The sequence below is a fragment of the Mirounga angustirostris genome, unplaced genomic scaffold (assembly GCF_029215605.1).
Source record: "Mirounga angustirostris isolate CCGP_5_RB_7025 unplaced genomic scaffold, mMirAng1.0.hap1 SCAF_8, whole genome shotgun sequence".
Taxonomy (NCBI): Eukaryota; Metazoa; Chordata; class Mammalia; order Carnivora; family Phocidae; genus Mirounga; species Mirounga angustirostris.
In genome coordinates this window covers 47666609-47679800 of record NW_026991716.1, presented here as the reverse complement: position 1 = coordinate 47679800, position 13192 = coordinate 47666609, and the positions used below count along the sequence as shown (strand labels likewise).

The 13192-nt window shown below is 45.3% G+C and overlaps 1 protein-coding gene across 3 annotated transcripts in view; it reads right to left on the bottom strand.

Annotated features, from left to right (window-relative positions):
* Window positions 1-1173: 1173 nt before the first annotated feature.
* The window catches only part of PAQR8 (progestin and adipoQ receptor family member 8), a 124085-nt gene continuing 112066 nt past the window's right edge, over window positions 1174-13192 (bottom strand). For all 3 annotated transcript variants that reach the window (XM_064597696.1, XM_064597697.1, XM_045867006.3), the window contains one exon: window positions 1174-5738. In XM_064597696.1, coding sequence (XP_064453766.1) covers window positions 4656-5720 — 1065 coding nt within the window. In that variant the 5' untranslated portion in view covers window positions 5721-5738 and the 3' untranslated portion in view covers window positions 1174-4655. The remainder of the gene's footprint in view (window positions 5739-13192) is intronic.

The following is a 13192-nucleotide window of genomic DNA, read 5'->3' as shown; positions in this document are numbered from 1 at the left end:
CTTACATTCCCTGAAGGATGGCGCTTTAATTACCTGGGACTTTAACTACTGCCTGTGGAAATATAGGGCTACTCTGTGTCCAGATGGTGAGAAGTGTGTCTGAGACTGAATTAAACACTAGAGGACAGTGTAAAGGGCTAGAGAAGCAATGGGAGTAACAAGGGTTGAGGTCTGACCATAGGTGACAGCCTTGCTGGTGGGAGAGATATTTCTAGTCTCTGGGGGGCAAAGGGAGAGATCTCAATCCTTTTAAAAATGTTCTGGTACAGAGCAAGTCCCAGCCTCCCCTGGGTCTGGCTGGCCATCTGGCCCTCCGGTTGTGACTAGGAGACCAAGACCTAGAGGGAGATCCTGTGATGGCCCAACGTGGGAAGATGCTGGTTCAGTTAGCGGTCTGAAAACTCTGTGGAAGGGTCCCTGCTTTCTCTTCCTCACTGTGGTATCTCCAGAGCCAACATGGGTACCTGCCACCAATAGGTGCTCATAAATACTTGATGAATCAGTAACTGAAGAGTGGTTAAACTATTAATAGTGACAACAGAAGCCATTTGCAAGCTGCCTACAGCCCCCATGGGTCATAAAAAGGGTTAGGGCAAGAGGGATATCCATAATCCTATCAGTGGTGCCTCCAGCCAGACAAATGTTGTCTTCTCACTGTGGTGACAGTACCGTGGCTTGAAGCTGGAGCAGTCTGGAGAATGACTTTTTTTCACAGCTATTAAATATAACAGGCTACAAAATCCTTTGGTAGATAGGTGCCACATTTCACAACACATTCATTATGGTAGCTATTATAGTACAATTATAATTCATAAGTTTTGTATTTTAAAAATGTAGTCCATCAATTCAAAATTTTGAAAACATTTAACACTATTTCCCATGAAACTAGAAGTATTTATTCAATTAGATGGAAATCCTCAGAGAAATCAACTCCATACCTTTTGTGGGGTCAGGGTGGCAATATGATCTTTTCACAAGTGGGGATTTAGGGTATGTGTGTATATTTGGGGGGCTGGGGTATGGAGATTTTTAAAGATTTTGTACTTTCCTACTTCTAGGTGGATATAAAGTGTCCTGACCTCCTCCTCCTGGCAATGTTTGTCTAGATAAAACCTTTCTTTAAGGTAGGCCTTGTCAAAGAAACAAGATAGTTGTTGACAGTACAACAATCCATATATACAAAATCTGTTTAATGGTCACTCGTGTAAGTAGATTTATATTAACAGAAAATAGTTCCATTTTTTCTTTGCCAAGCAATCAAGCAAAACACTAGGACCCATACAATTAATAGCCCAAAGACTTGGATACAATAGCCACGCCGAGTAAGACATGAGCGCCATCTGGAGGGTCCACTTGAACCTACAGTGCAGCATCTGAAGAACCTGCTAAGGATTAAGGTACCATTTGTGGATAGGAGTCAGGAATGAGCGACCTTCGTTCCACAACCTCAGCTCCTACTATTTCAGGCTTCCAACAGAGGACTGAGAATATTGTTATTCAGTGAAGTGCTTTCAGCAGAGGTGGGAAATGAAACTAACATCTGAGGAGTACTGACATTAGCTCATTAGTAAATATAAGTCAGAAAGTACTAGGCAAGAGGGAAATAGGCAAATATGTCCCCAGTCGGCTGTGTCCAGATGCCCCATCTCCTTACCTTGAGTAGGGCCTCATACAACTCCATCAGAATTTTTATTCACAAGATGTAAATGACTGATAGTTTAGGTTTTCCAGAGGCATTTACATTTTAATATAGAGAGAGAACTGGCAGAATTTCCAGATGTCAACTGTAGGGGAGGCTATGGGGGAGTAAAACAATCATCTCCTTTATCAAATACTTAATTATTTCTTTTAATAAATTAGGTCTGTTCCTTGCTGATACACTCATTTTAATGAAAATGTTCTAAAAGGAGTATTTAGTCCCTCAAAAGTCTGAGTAACTTAAAACATTTGCATTTCCTATGCTTATATATTTCTAATGAGACACTGATTATTTTATTTGTTTGTTTTTTATGACACTGGTATTTTAATTCGATACCTAGTCCCCAATGCTCTCAAATATCTCTGGTGAAAAACTATTTTTTAAAAATTTCCTATCACGGGCGCCTGGGTGGCTCAGTCGGTTAGGCGACTGCCTTCGGCTCAGGTCATGATCCTGGAGTCCCTGGATCGAGTCCCGCATCGGGCTCCCTGCTCGGCAGGGAGTCTGCTTCTCCCTCTCCCACTCCTCGTTTGTGTTCCCTCTCTCTCTGTGTCTTTCTCTGTCAAATAAATAAATAAAATCTTAAAAAAAAAATTTCCTATCACTTGAGGGACCAATACCTGTGTAAATTAGAGTAATAATTTCATGGCAATATCTTAAAGAGTTTCATCTATCTGAACTTGTCACAGACCGTTTAGACTGGGTCAGCTGACCTCGGTCTGTCGACTACATTTAAAGACTGCTGTTGCTGCCCTATTTCTTATTTTCTAAAAAATACCTGCATCTGGCCTGAAGATCTCTGTCCAGCAGGACCACCGCCATATTCAAGAGCCTGACTTACACTTTCCTCCCAACTTTTAGAAGAATATGGTCTTTGAATCCATAAAAATGAACATTTCAAACATTTTCTAGTCCCCATTTTAAACTGACCCTCTTCTTGCAATGTGTTTGTACAACTCCCCCACTCCCTTGTTTAGTTCACCTGGCTTCAGTTCTGCCAACTTTATTTGTGATGAATTTGGCCTAGACACCAGAAGCTTAGGTAAGACACTTGGGTAGCACAGAAGTTCAGGTATTTAAGGATTAACAGAGAAATCCATCTAGGAAATCCATGTAGCAGACAAGACATATGCTTTCTTGATATGAAGATTATAGGAAAGCTTCAGTTGATGCTGTGTTTTTTGTTTTGCTTTGTTTTGCCAAATGCAGACTGACAGTGTCTTCTTTTTTTTGTTTTTTGTTTTTGGTTGACAGTGCCTTTTGATTTATAAGTAATCCTGGTTTTCTGACGTTTCTTTCATCCACTGGCTCAAAAGCAATGCATTCTTTTTTTCTTATCCCAATAACCCAAAACTGAAAATTCCACATGGCCATCTATTAAGTGTTCGTATGTTTCCATTTATAAGGCACAAAATCCACAAATCGCTCAGAGAAAGGAAGAAAACAAAGACCTGAAGATAAAATAACCTATTAATAGAAGAGATTCATCAAACTGGAGTGAAAACAAAGTACTTCTCTTTGTAGTAAAAGGGACCTTATACTGATAGGAAACATAGCCTCTGAGAAGACTTCCATGGCTCCTCCATCAACACAGCCCCCTTCACTGGATTAGTACATAAATTGGTCCTCAGAGAGGGCTGTGTGACTAGAACACATCAATCACAAGTACCACTTATTCCACAGAAGCTACTGGGCAACAGAAAATTCTAGCTACAGGGTATCTGGTTCACCATTCTTACCCAAAGGAGCCTTCAGGGACCAACCCACAATGATCACACATGCTCATCTGTCCTGGGGTTTGATTATTTTAAGGATTCAGCTCTAAGTTGGGGCATAACCTCCAGCCTGAGGACCCTGAACTAGGGTAGTTATGTGGGTCCTTTACATGGCAGCATCTAGTTAAGAGGCCGGACCTTGGGTTCCTCTTGAAATAATCAGATCCCTAGAAGGACCAGAACCAATTCACTCTATTAGGGGTTTTTTTTGTTTGTTTTGTTTTTTGTTTTTTAAACATGCTGGTCCAAATCTGGAGAAAACTCCCTAGCACAAGCCCCAGATTTTCTGGCCTGTAAGGCAGCCCTGATAGATCTCAAGTACTGCAGTCCACAGGTATAAAACAGAAGGGTCTCATGACACAAAACAGTACCCACGCTTGTTGGCTGGGCCTCCTGCTGGCTCTTGGCACTGTACTTTCTAGTACCATTTAGTAGTATATGAAAATAAACTTCCTGAATGTCCACATGGATCCAAGCATTTCCTGGAAATATGACGACTTCATAGTCCTCTATATTACCATGCAAGGTACAGATGGGAGTACACTGTAGAGAAAACAGCCAGGCAGACGTCATCCTGAGAAAAGGGTCAGTGTCAGAGTGGGCAAGACAGGAGGGACCAGAACTCAGATGAACCGAGTAATTCATTATGTCTAAGGGTTTCATTGAATCATCTTGAAGATTCTGACTTCTCCACCCTGGATCATCTGAAATCCAAATGAAACCAAGTTCTTGGGTCAGTTTACTCAATTACCAAAAACCAATATAGTAGGATGGCCATTCCAATACGGTGTGGACCAGCCACGTACTTACTTTCCAGTCCAACTTTGTTCTCCCTTTAGCTCCAGGACTTGCCCCTGCAGGCCAAAGTCAGAATTCCACTAAATTTTCAGGCAGAAAGATTGTCCTTAATTCAGTGTCCCATGAATCCTAGCCAACGTCCCTTCCTTTCCTGTATCTTGTAAGGCTATGACACGGAGGGAAAAGTAATACTCCTTTTATTAGCAACAACTATTAACAACAAAATTCTTGAATCCTTTGGCTTTCCCATTCCATAGCATACCCTTGGAAACTTGTGTTAATTGAAAAGCAACTCTTAAAAACAAAAAGTCAGCTCCTCTTGTTGCACTGAGTTTTCCCCAAATCAGACAGCCTGCCTCCACACCTCACCCCACCTGCCAGTCTCAGGAATCTTTCTTTGTCAGTCTGGCCTTGACTTTGTGTCTCAGGAGGGCTGCGGTGGCAGCGCTGCAGGCCGCCAAGAAGAAGAACGAAAGACAGGCCGTGTAGACAGACAGGGGGCCATGGCGCTGCAGAAAGATCTCCTGCCGCCCCTGGTAGTCCAGAAGGATGGCCTCCAGCTGGGAGAGCGTACAGACAGACAGAAAGGCGTGGAAGATCTGATGCCCATGGCCCACAATGTCACAGGAACCCGGGAAGTACTTCTCAGGAACCGGGCAGGAGAAGAAGTAGGCGCTGACCAGGAAGAAGAGGATCTGGAGGGTGTGGTACCAGGCCGCCTGCTCCTGGCAGCCGGCCAGGTGGCACAGGGCCACGCGGTGGGCCACGGGGCTGATGTCTAGGACGAAGGCCAGCCCTGCCGGCACCACTTGACAGATCTTCCTCATGACCGGGTAAGGCCTGCGGTAGCGGTACTTGGCATAGCAACAGCCAGCGCAAGACAGCCAGCCGCAGAAGGCAGCTGCGGGCAAGAAGAAGAGCCAGAACAGCTCGTACCAGGCCTGGTCGGAGCTGTAGAAGAAGTGCGCTAAGGCACTGCCGTACTGGTAGACGCTCACGCCCACGTAGTCCACGAAGTAGAAGGTGTAGTGCGAGAGCTCCGACTTGGACTGCAGCAGGTGGGCCAGAAGGCTGCACGTGAGGTAAGTGATCGACGACAGGATGAAGAGGAGCAGCGGCAGCGAGCGCGCGGAGGCCCACGGCAAGGCCTCGGCCTCGGCGAAGGCCCAGAATCGCAGGAGCACGGCCAGGGCGGCCAGCAAGTGCGTCCACACGTTGACCACCTCGTTGTGCTTCTGAAAGAGGCTGAAGAAGTAGTAGCGCCACTCGCGGCCCGTGGGGCGGTAGCCGGTGTGGATGTAGGGCTCCCGGAAGAGCTGCGGCACGTCGGTCTCGGGGACGGTGCAGGGCATCTTGGGAAGGCCGTCCTCCAGGAGCTTGGGCAGGCGGCGCAGCTGCTGCCCGCTCACCGACAGCGTGCTCAGGCGCTCCAGGATGGCGGTCGTCATGGCGGCCGGCGGGGCGACCTGCAGAGAACACAGGAGAATCGGCACCCCGGCGGACGGGCGCTGGAGGCGCGGCGGCGAGGGCTGTGGGGCTGCTCGGTGCTTCCAGGGGGGGCCGCGGCGCCGCAGACAGCTTCTGCGAGCCTCTCTGTCTCACCGGGGCGCCATCGAGTTGCGCCAAGACCCCTTCCCACCCGAAGGTTCCGGTTTCGTCTCCGCTACCCAGGGCGGTGTGACGCGAAGTCCTATCTAGTGAGATGTTGCAATGGCAGCCACGGGGTAAGTAGGGTGCCTTTAGAGGCTTTGGAGTCTCCTAGGTGTTATTACAATGTAGTCGTCAGGCTCTAATCGTATGAGGTCTTATTATATGGAAATATAAAAATTATAAATATTGATGTTACTGACGATAGCCTACGTTGCTTGAGCACCCAGTCTTAAAATAGCCACTAAGTTCACCAGTAACTTGAAATGCTGAGATAAGCAAGAGTTAACTTGAACTTCAAAGTAACGACAGGCAAATGAGTCATGAATTTGGTTGGTAAAGACCAATACGTATTCTGGGAAATACTTTAACAGTTAAAATGAACACATGGCCTAAACTTAACATAAAATCTAATTGTAAGGATTGATTTTCTTTTCAAATTATGCTCTGGAAGATAAGTAGTTTTGGATTTGTCTCTCCTGGGTACCTAAGTCAGTACTCAATGAATTTCAGACCTCAAAAATGCTTACTTACCCTACACTTGGAATTTTTCCATGACACAGATGAACCAGAGCACAGAAACTATTTCATAAAAAATTTCACAAAACAGCTGCAAATTTTCATGTGAATTTCTTGGGTAAAGAAATGGATTTTCAGCATATATACAGCTACCTTCTGTACTTCGTATTTCCCAGGCTCTTTTCTTCAGAGAAGTTCAAAACTTGATTGACTTATCTAAATGGCCCCCTCGCTTCAGAGACCTTCTGCTGGGAGAGATACAGCAAGTGCTTCTCAAGGCACTACTAATTTTAGTGAAGAAAATTTAATCTTCCTGCTCACATTTCTTAATCAATATTGAAAAGCAAAAAATATCAGGTCTAAAATGTAGGGCACGAAAATTAGTAAGATGGAAAAAAAAGTTCAGGGAGACGTGGACTCAGTCCTTGGTCTGGGGCCATTTCCTGGGTAACCTTGGGCAAGTTATAGAGCTATCTAGGCTTCAGTTTCTTCATCTGTAAAATGGGAGTAATAATTCTACATACTGTATGAGTGGTTGTGATAGTTAAATGCGAGACTCTAAAGTATAACATGCTTATTAAGGATTATGGAGTCAGAAGGACAAAAAGAGAGGGGGAGTGAGAGAAAGAAAACAGTCATCAGAATACCTTAATTTATTAAAACAGAAAAAGAGAAAAAGTTAAGCAGTGCTTCCGCCGTCAGCCAGCAGGGGGAATCCAAGAACCTGGGAGTTAAGTTCTAGATGGAGACTCCTCCAACTGACCTCCTGTGGCTGTTCCTGACAGAGCACAGCAGGGGTAAGGGTAAGGGAAAGGGACGGGAAGGTGGGAACAGGTGGAATATGCTGGCCCCAGAATCAAGTGGACCCACTGCATGACTGGGCCTGGGACATGGGACGATGTTTCAAGTTTCCCGTGGCTACTGGCTGAGAAGCATGTGGCTTGGGGGAGCTGGGCTTTGTTGGAGCTCTGGGGAATTAAAGAGCTGTATTCTTTGGATATAGGCACATCTCTTGTGAAGTGGAGAGGAAATCAGATAGAAATATTGGTGTGATTGGGAGAAACAGGTGAGTAACTGGGGGATATGAACTGTAGAGGAAGGAATCCCTAATGATGCTCCCCGGTAGGCCCCACCATAGCATTGCCATCTAAGATCAAGGGTGTTTCCATCATCTCTGGGTGACCAAACCAGTTAGAGACAATTCCACATCCAAAGTTAAATAACACATGACTGCACGATTTCTGCTCATGTTTGTCTCCTCAAAATAGGGTGTCTAGGACAATAGCTGGTTCTTATAAACCAGTAACACAAGCTCATTTCTAAGGACTGAAAACTTGGGTTTTGGTTGTCTAATGGTTGGAACCGAGCACAGTGCAGACCTGGGAATCAACTGGCATCTGTCTGTTCTGAGGGAGAAAGGACAGATCATGATGCTACTTTATTGTCATTTTCCAGAAAGCTCCATCTGCAGAGCTCTGACCCCAAGAGTTCCTCCAGTCTTCATATCACCAACTTCACCTCATGGCTTTATGTTGACAAGTTCTTTTCAGAAAATGATTTCTACATCTCTCATACTTACGGAAAATAAACTAGGAGAGGTTGCTTCAAAGGAAAGGATGCACAGGAAAAAAAATTGGCAGAATCATTATTTCTCTTGCAAATGAGGCTTTCTTTTCCAAGGATCTTTAAAATGCCGCCACACCAGGGCGCCTGGGTGGCTCAGTTGGTTGGGCGACTGCCTTCGGCTCAGGTCATGATCCTGGAGTCGCAGGATCGAGTCCCGCATCAGGCTCCCTGCTCGGCAGGGAGTCTGCTTCTCCCTCTGACCCTCCTCCCTCTCATGTGCTCTCTCTCTCATTCTCTCTCTCTCAAATAAATAAATAAAATCTTTAAAAATAAATAAATAAATAAATAAATAAATAAATAAATAAATAAATAAATAAATAAATAAATAAAATGCCGCCACACCAGCCTCAGGGTCTCCTTAATTACTCCATCCTCTGGAGTGTGCAGCCCAACACCCACAGAGAGACCGGTTGTTGCTGGGACACTACGGTAATGGCCTCTGACTCAAGATATGATCCCTTATCTCTGTCAGTGATGAGAATGCTACCAAGATCTAGGTCATCTATCTGTGGGTGAAAAGGATCTAAATTCCTCTTTGGAAGTGCAGGTCATGAAAAATTCTAAACTAATGGTCAGAAAGAGAGGGGATTATTTCTTTGTCCTGTGCTTAGCAACTGCCCCTTCCCCTGCCATATACTCTTCCCTTCATCTGAGAGCAGCCACCACAGCCACAGCAGTGGTGATAGGGTGTAATTTTTGTATCATTAACTTCAGAAGCTCCTGTCCAGTGGCTATCCCCATAGACAACACTACTGTCACTGGGCCAGAGTGTGCTGTGCTTCTAGAAATAGGCTTCAAAGGCCCAGCTGTAAAGTTTGAGAGCCTGTCTGGAAGGAAACCACATACTGGCCTCATGATGTTGGTGCAGGCACACATCTCCAGCCTTCCTGGTGCTGGCTCTGAGTAAGGGTCTCCCCTTCATTCCTGGCCTCTGTCCCCATGCACTCCTCCCTGAGCTGATGTGGCCATCAGTCAACCAAGATGTTACCTTAGAATGATCTCTTGTGCACAGGGTATGCCCCAGCTCCTCTGCTGAGACAGCCAAAATGTCATCTTCCTGAAGAATTCTCATGAACTGGCTAAGCTCAAGTCATATTTGGATCAACCAGAGAGCTCTTCCAGAGCCAAGACAGTCTGCTCAACAATACCGCAGACTACAAAGGCCACGAAGGAAGAATAAAAATAAGACCCTTACCTCAAACAGCCTACAAGAAGATTCACACTTCATGAATCTGTAGCCAGTACCATCAGACTGCATATAATTGGGTGTTAAGTAGAGTGAAATAGAAACAAGTCTCCAGAGCAGAGCACTCGGGGCATGCTGGGGCTGAGACACGTGACGGGGTGAGGAGCAGGGCATTCTGGGAGAGGGGTGAATATGAGTGAGGGAATGCAGGGGCTGCTTTGTGGGTCCATGGGCAGAGGGGCTATTGGGGAGTAATAAGGCCGCGAGTGGGGTAGGTGCCATGGCATTAGTGAAAGTTTAGATTTGATGTTGCAGAAAGCTGCTAGCTTGATCAATCCTTGTCTCACCTGAGCTGTGGCGATTCATACTGCTGACCAATGCCCCCTCTCTTGGCTTAAGTGATACAATGCTCTCTGGTCTTGCCTGTTTTTTTTGTCCCACCACCCCTGTCAACTGTGGTGTTCCCAGGGGTCCACCATCTGCTCCCTTTTCCATATCCACAGTCCCTCTCATGCGGGTACTTCTCCCACAGCCTTGGCTTCAGCTAGCACCTGTATCAGATGATTCCCACACATACATCTGCAGCCAGATCTTCCCTGAAATCTGGATTCAATTATCCAGTGGCTCTGGATTTCCAACTGAATATTCCCCAGGCACTTCAAATTCAACATCTTCAACTTCTTCAACCCAGATTTGACCTTTCGCCTACATCCAGTCAGTCATTTAGGGTCGGTTGATTTTATCTGAACATTTCTGGAATCCATTCATTCTTTCTATTTCTACTGCTCTCTATTCAGGCCTTCAAAATGAACTTATGCAGAGGATAACAGCAGTGTCATAACTGACCTTTTTTTCTCAAGTTCCCCTGCCTCATGTCCCCCAGACCCTCTCTTCTCCAAAGCACTTCAGGGTGATAGTTTAAAAATGGAAATCTGATCACCACTCCCCTCCACCTATCCCCTAGCAGCTCAGCATTGCTTGTTTACAACACAAACTCTAAGCCCTTAACAGGCCTACTTCTGTTGACTTCCTTCCACTCCCAGCTTCCTCTCCCAGAGAGGATCCACACCCCCAGGCCACAGTTGATAGCCTGGATGATAATACTGGGAGTTTTTCAAAAGTGCCACACTCGGGGCACCTGAGTGGCTCAGTCGTTAAGCGTCTGCCTTCAGCTCAGGTCACGATCCCAGGGTCCTGGGATCGAGCCCCACATCGGGCTCCCTGCTCCGCAGGAAGCCTGCTTCTCCCTCTCCCACTCCCCCTGCTTGTGTTCCCTCTCTCGCTCTGTCTCTGTCAAATAAATAAATAAAATCTTAAAAAAAAAAAAAAAGTGCCACACTCATTATCTCCAGTGCCTACTTCTGCACACAATGACAACCCTCCAGTCCAGCAACCCCAGCTCATCAACGTTCTGCCCAGAAGCTCGCCAGGAAGTCTTTCCTAACCCCTAGGCCAGGTTTAAGACTCTCCCCAGCAACCATCTACCCTGGCCTCCTCCCCTAGCACAATTCTGTCCTGGGGTCCTGATCGTTGGTTTACTCCACTCACTCCCCCATTCGTGTCCAGCTCCGTTCTGTGTAGTGTACAGGTTCCCATGTCTAAAATGATACGCAGCATATAAAATATTTATGCACCTAATCATTATTTACTGAATGAGCAGTTCTTTAGGCCCAGATGTATGGCACCAATTTCCTTCTGTTCAGCAAGGTTAAGGGAAAAGAGAATGGTCTGGGAGTCAGGGGGTCTGGCTGTTCCATATTTGCTCTCCTCAATTAGCTGTGTGGCCATGCCTGATGAGGGAACAGAAGGCTGGCTGAAGACAAAGCATAAGCTGACACCCTGCAACCTCCCCCCAACCCCCACTCCTGGGTGGGACATGTGTGACATTCTTCCAGGAAGTTCCCAACTATCGTAATGTTAATGCCTTACTAGAGGGGTAAACAACCTTGACGATGGCAAGGCCTCCGGTATCCTGTGAGTCTTCTTTAACATACAAAAATCCTTTTGAAACCTCCCTTTTCCTAACCTTCCCCAACCCCATGGTATATAATCAGCCACCCCTCATGACCCTGGGCCAGCCCTTCTTTCTGCCCACGGGTCCTGTCCCTGTGCTTTAATAAACCACCATTTTGCACCAAAGACATCTCAAGAATAGGGCTTCTGTCATGAGTGGCACACGTAGGGCAGCTCCATTGCTCTTCGTGTGGAATCGACATCAAGAATTCTTTCTTAGGGCACCTGGGTGGCTCAGATGGTTAAGCGTCTGCCTTCGGCTCAGGTCATGATCCCAGGGTCGTGGGATCGAGTCCCGCATCGGGCTCCCTGCTCCTTGGGAGCCTGCTTCTCCCTCTGCCTCTCTCTCTCTGTCTCTCATGAATACATAAAGAAAATCTTTAAAAAAAAAAAAAAAAAAGAATTCTTTCTTAGTCGTCGGCTCTGGACTCCACCCCGTTGAACCTCACCTATATCCCAAAACCCCATCATGCCCAAGACATTAAACTACTCATTGTAATTTTCTTCATGAAAAAAGGTGGATGGGAGGTGATTTCCTGACTTTCCATCTCTCAATTTAAAAAGGATAAATACAAAAATGGACAGTAGTTGGACAGCGCTTTGAAGAGAAAAAACATGGACATTAAAGTACTAGTAATATTTTAAAAACTCACAAAAGGATTCTAACTTAGTAATATATATTTTTTCTACCTTATATTTGATTTTAATGCAGACTTTGAAAACTGAAACGGAATTTAAGATTTTTGGTTCATTTCTGGGAATCCTCATAATACCTTTCCCAACTGCTTTACAAAGTTTTAATTAGATTACAATGGAATTGGAATTTAAAGTTCTATCTTAATATGAACTATTATTTAACTCTATTTTAATAATATGAGTATGATATCTGTACCATGAATTCAGGTAATGTTTATATAAGAAAGCGTTAAAAATGTTACATCGTGTTTTGGACTATTTAGGGGTCCAATCTTAAAGTTTTATTTCAGATGCTCCTTTAAGATGATTTAGAAAAATTAAAGATAATTACTGTAAGAAAAAATAGAGAAGAACAGGTAAAACCTACATTATAGCAATAATTTGACATTTTAGTAAAAAAATGTATATTTACATTTTCTTTTTAAAAAGAAATCACAACCAAAGTATGCATTTTTAAGGTTTGGTTTTGGTTACCTAGTTTTGAGGGGTGAAGACTACCCAGAATGCATCTCCTTTTCGGTAATGTTAAATAAAATAACGAAACGACCTGTTTCTGTGAGTGTTGTGGTCCCCTGAAGCATACTGCAAACAATGTCAAGTGTCCATAAGTAACCATTTCACTTTCGGAGAGGAGCTGTATGGATGGATGAGCAGTGCGGTGCCTGGGCCAGTCTCCCATCTCCTAGTACCAGATGTAACTGCTTATACCAGGTATGCCCACTGCCCTTCTTGCTCCTTGCAACCTCCTCCACCTGCTGGGTTCCCTCTCTGTTGGGGCTCAGAAGTGGCCTGGCCACTTCCTACTCTGGGTGCTCATTATCTTCTACAGGCACCTTTGTAGGATACGGGAGACCTTTCCTCTGGTCCCTACCTGTGTGTCTCCATCACTATTCCCAACCACCGCCTAACCCTGCCACTTTTTATGTATTCCATTAATTCTGCCATTCTTTCAGGCCTTTGTGCTTGTGTACATGCCTGGAATGCCCACCACTGATGCCACTGGCCAGCTCTTCTTCATCCTTCATGCCCCAGTTCAGATTTCCCCTGGGGAGCCTTTCCTTTCAGGCGCTTCTTTACCTATTTTTTTTCTCCAGATTTTTATTTATTTATTTGACAGAGAGAGAGATAGCGAGAGCAGGAACACAAGCAGGGGGAGTGGGAGAGGGAGAAGCAGGCTTCCTGCCGAGCCGGGAGCCCGATGTGGGACTCGATCCCAGGACCCTGGAATCATGA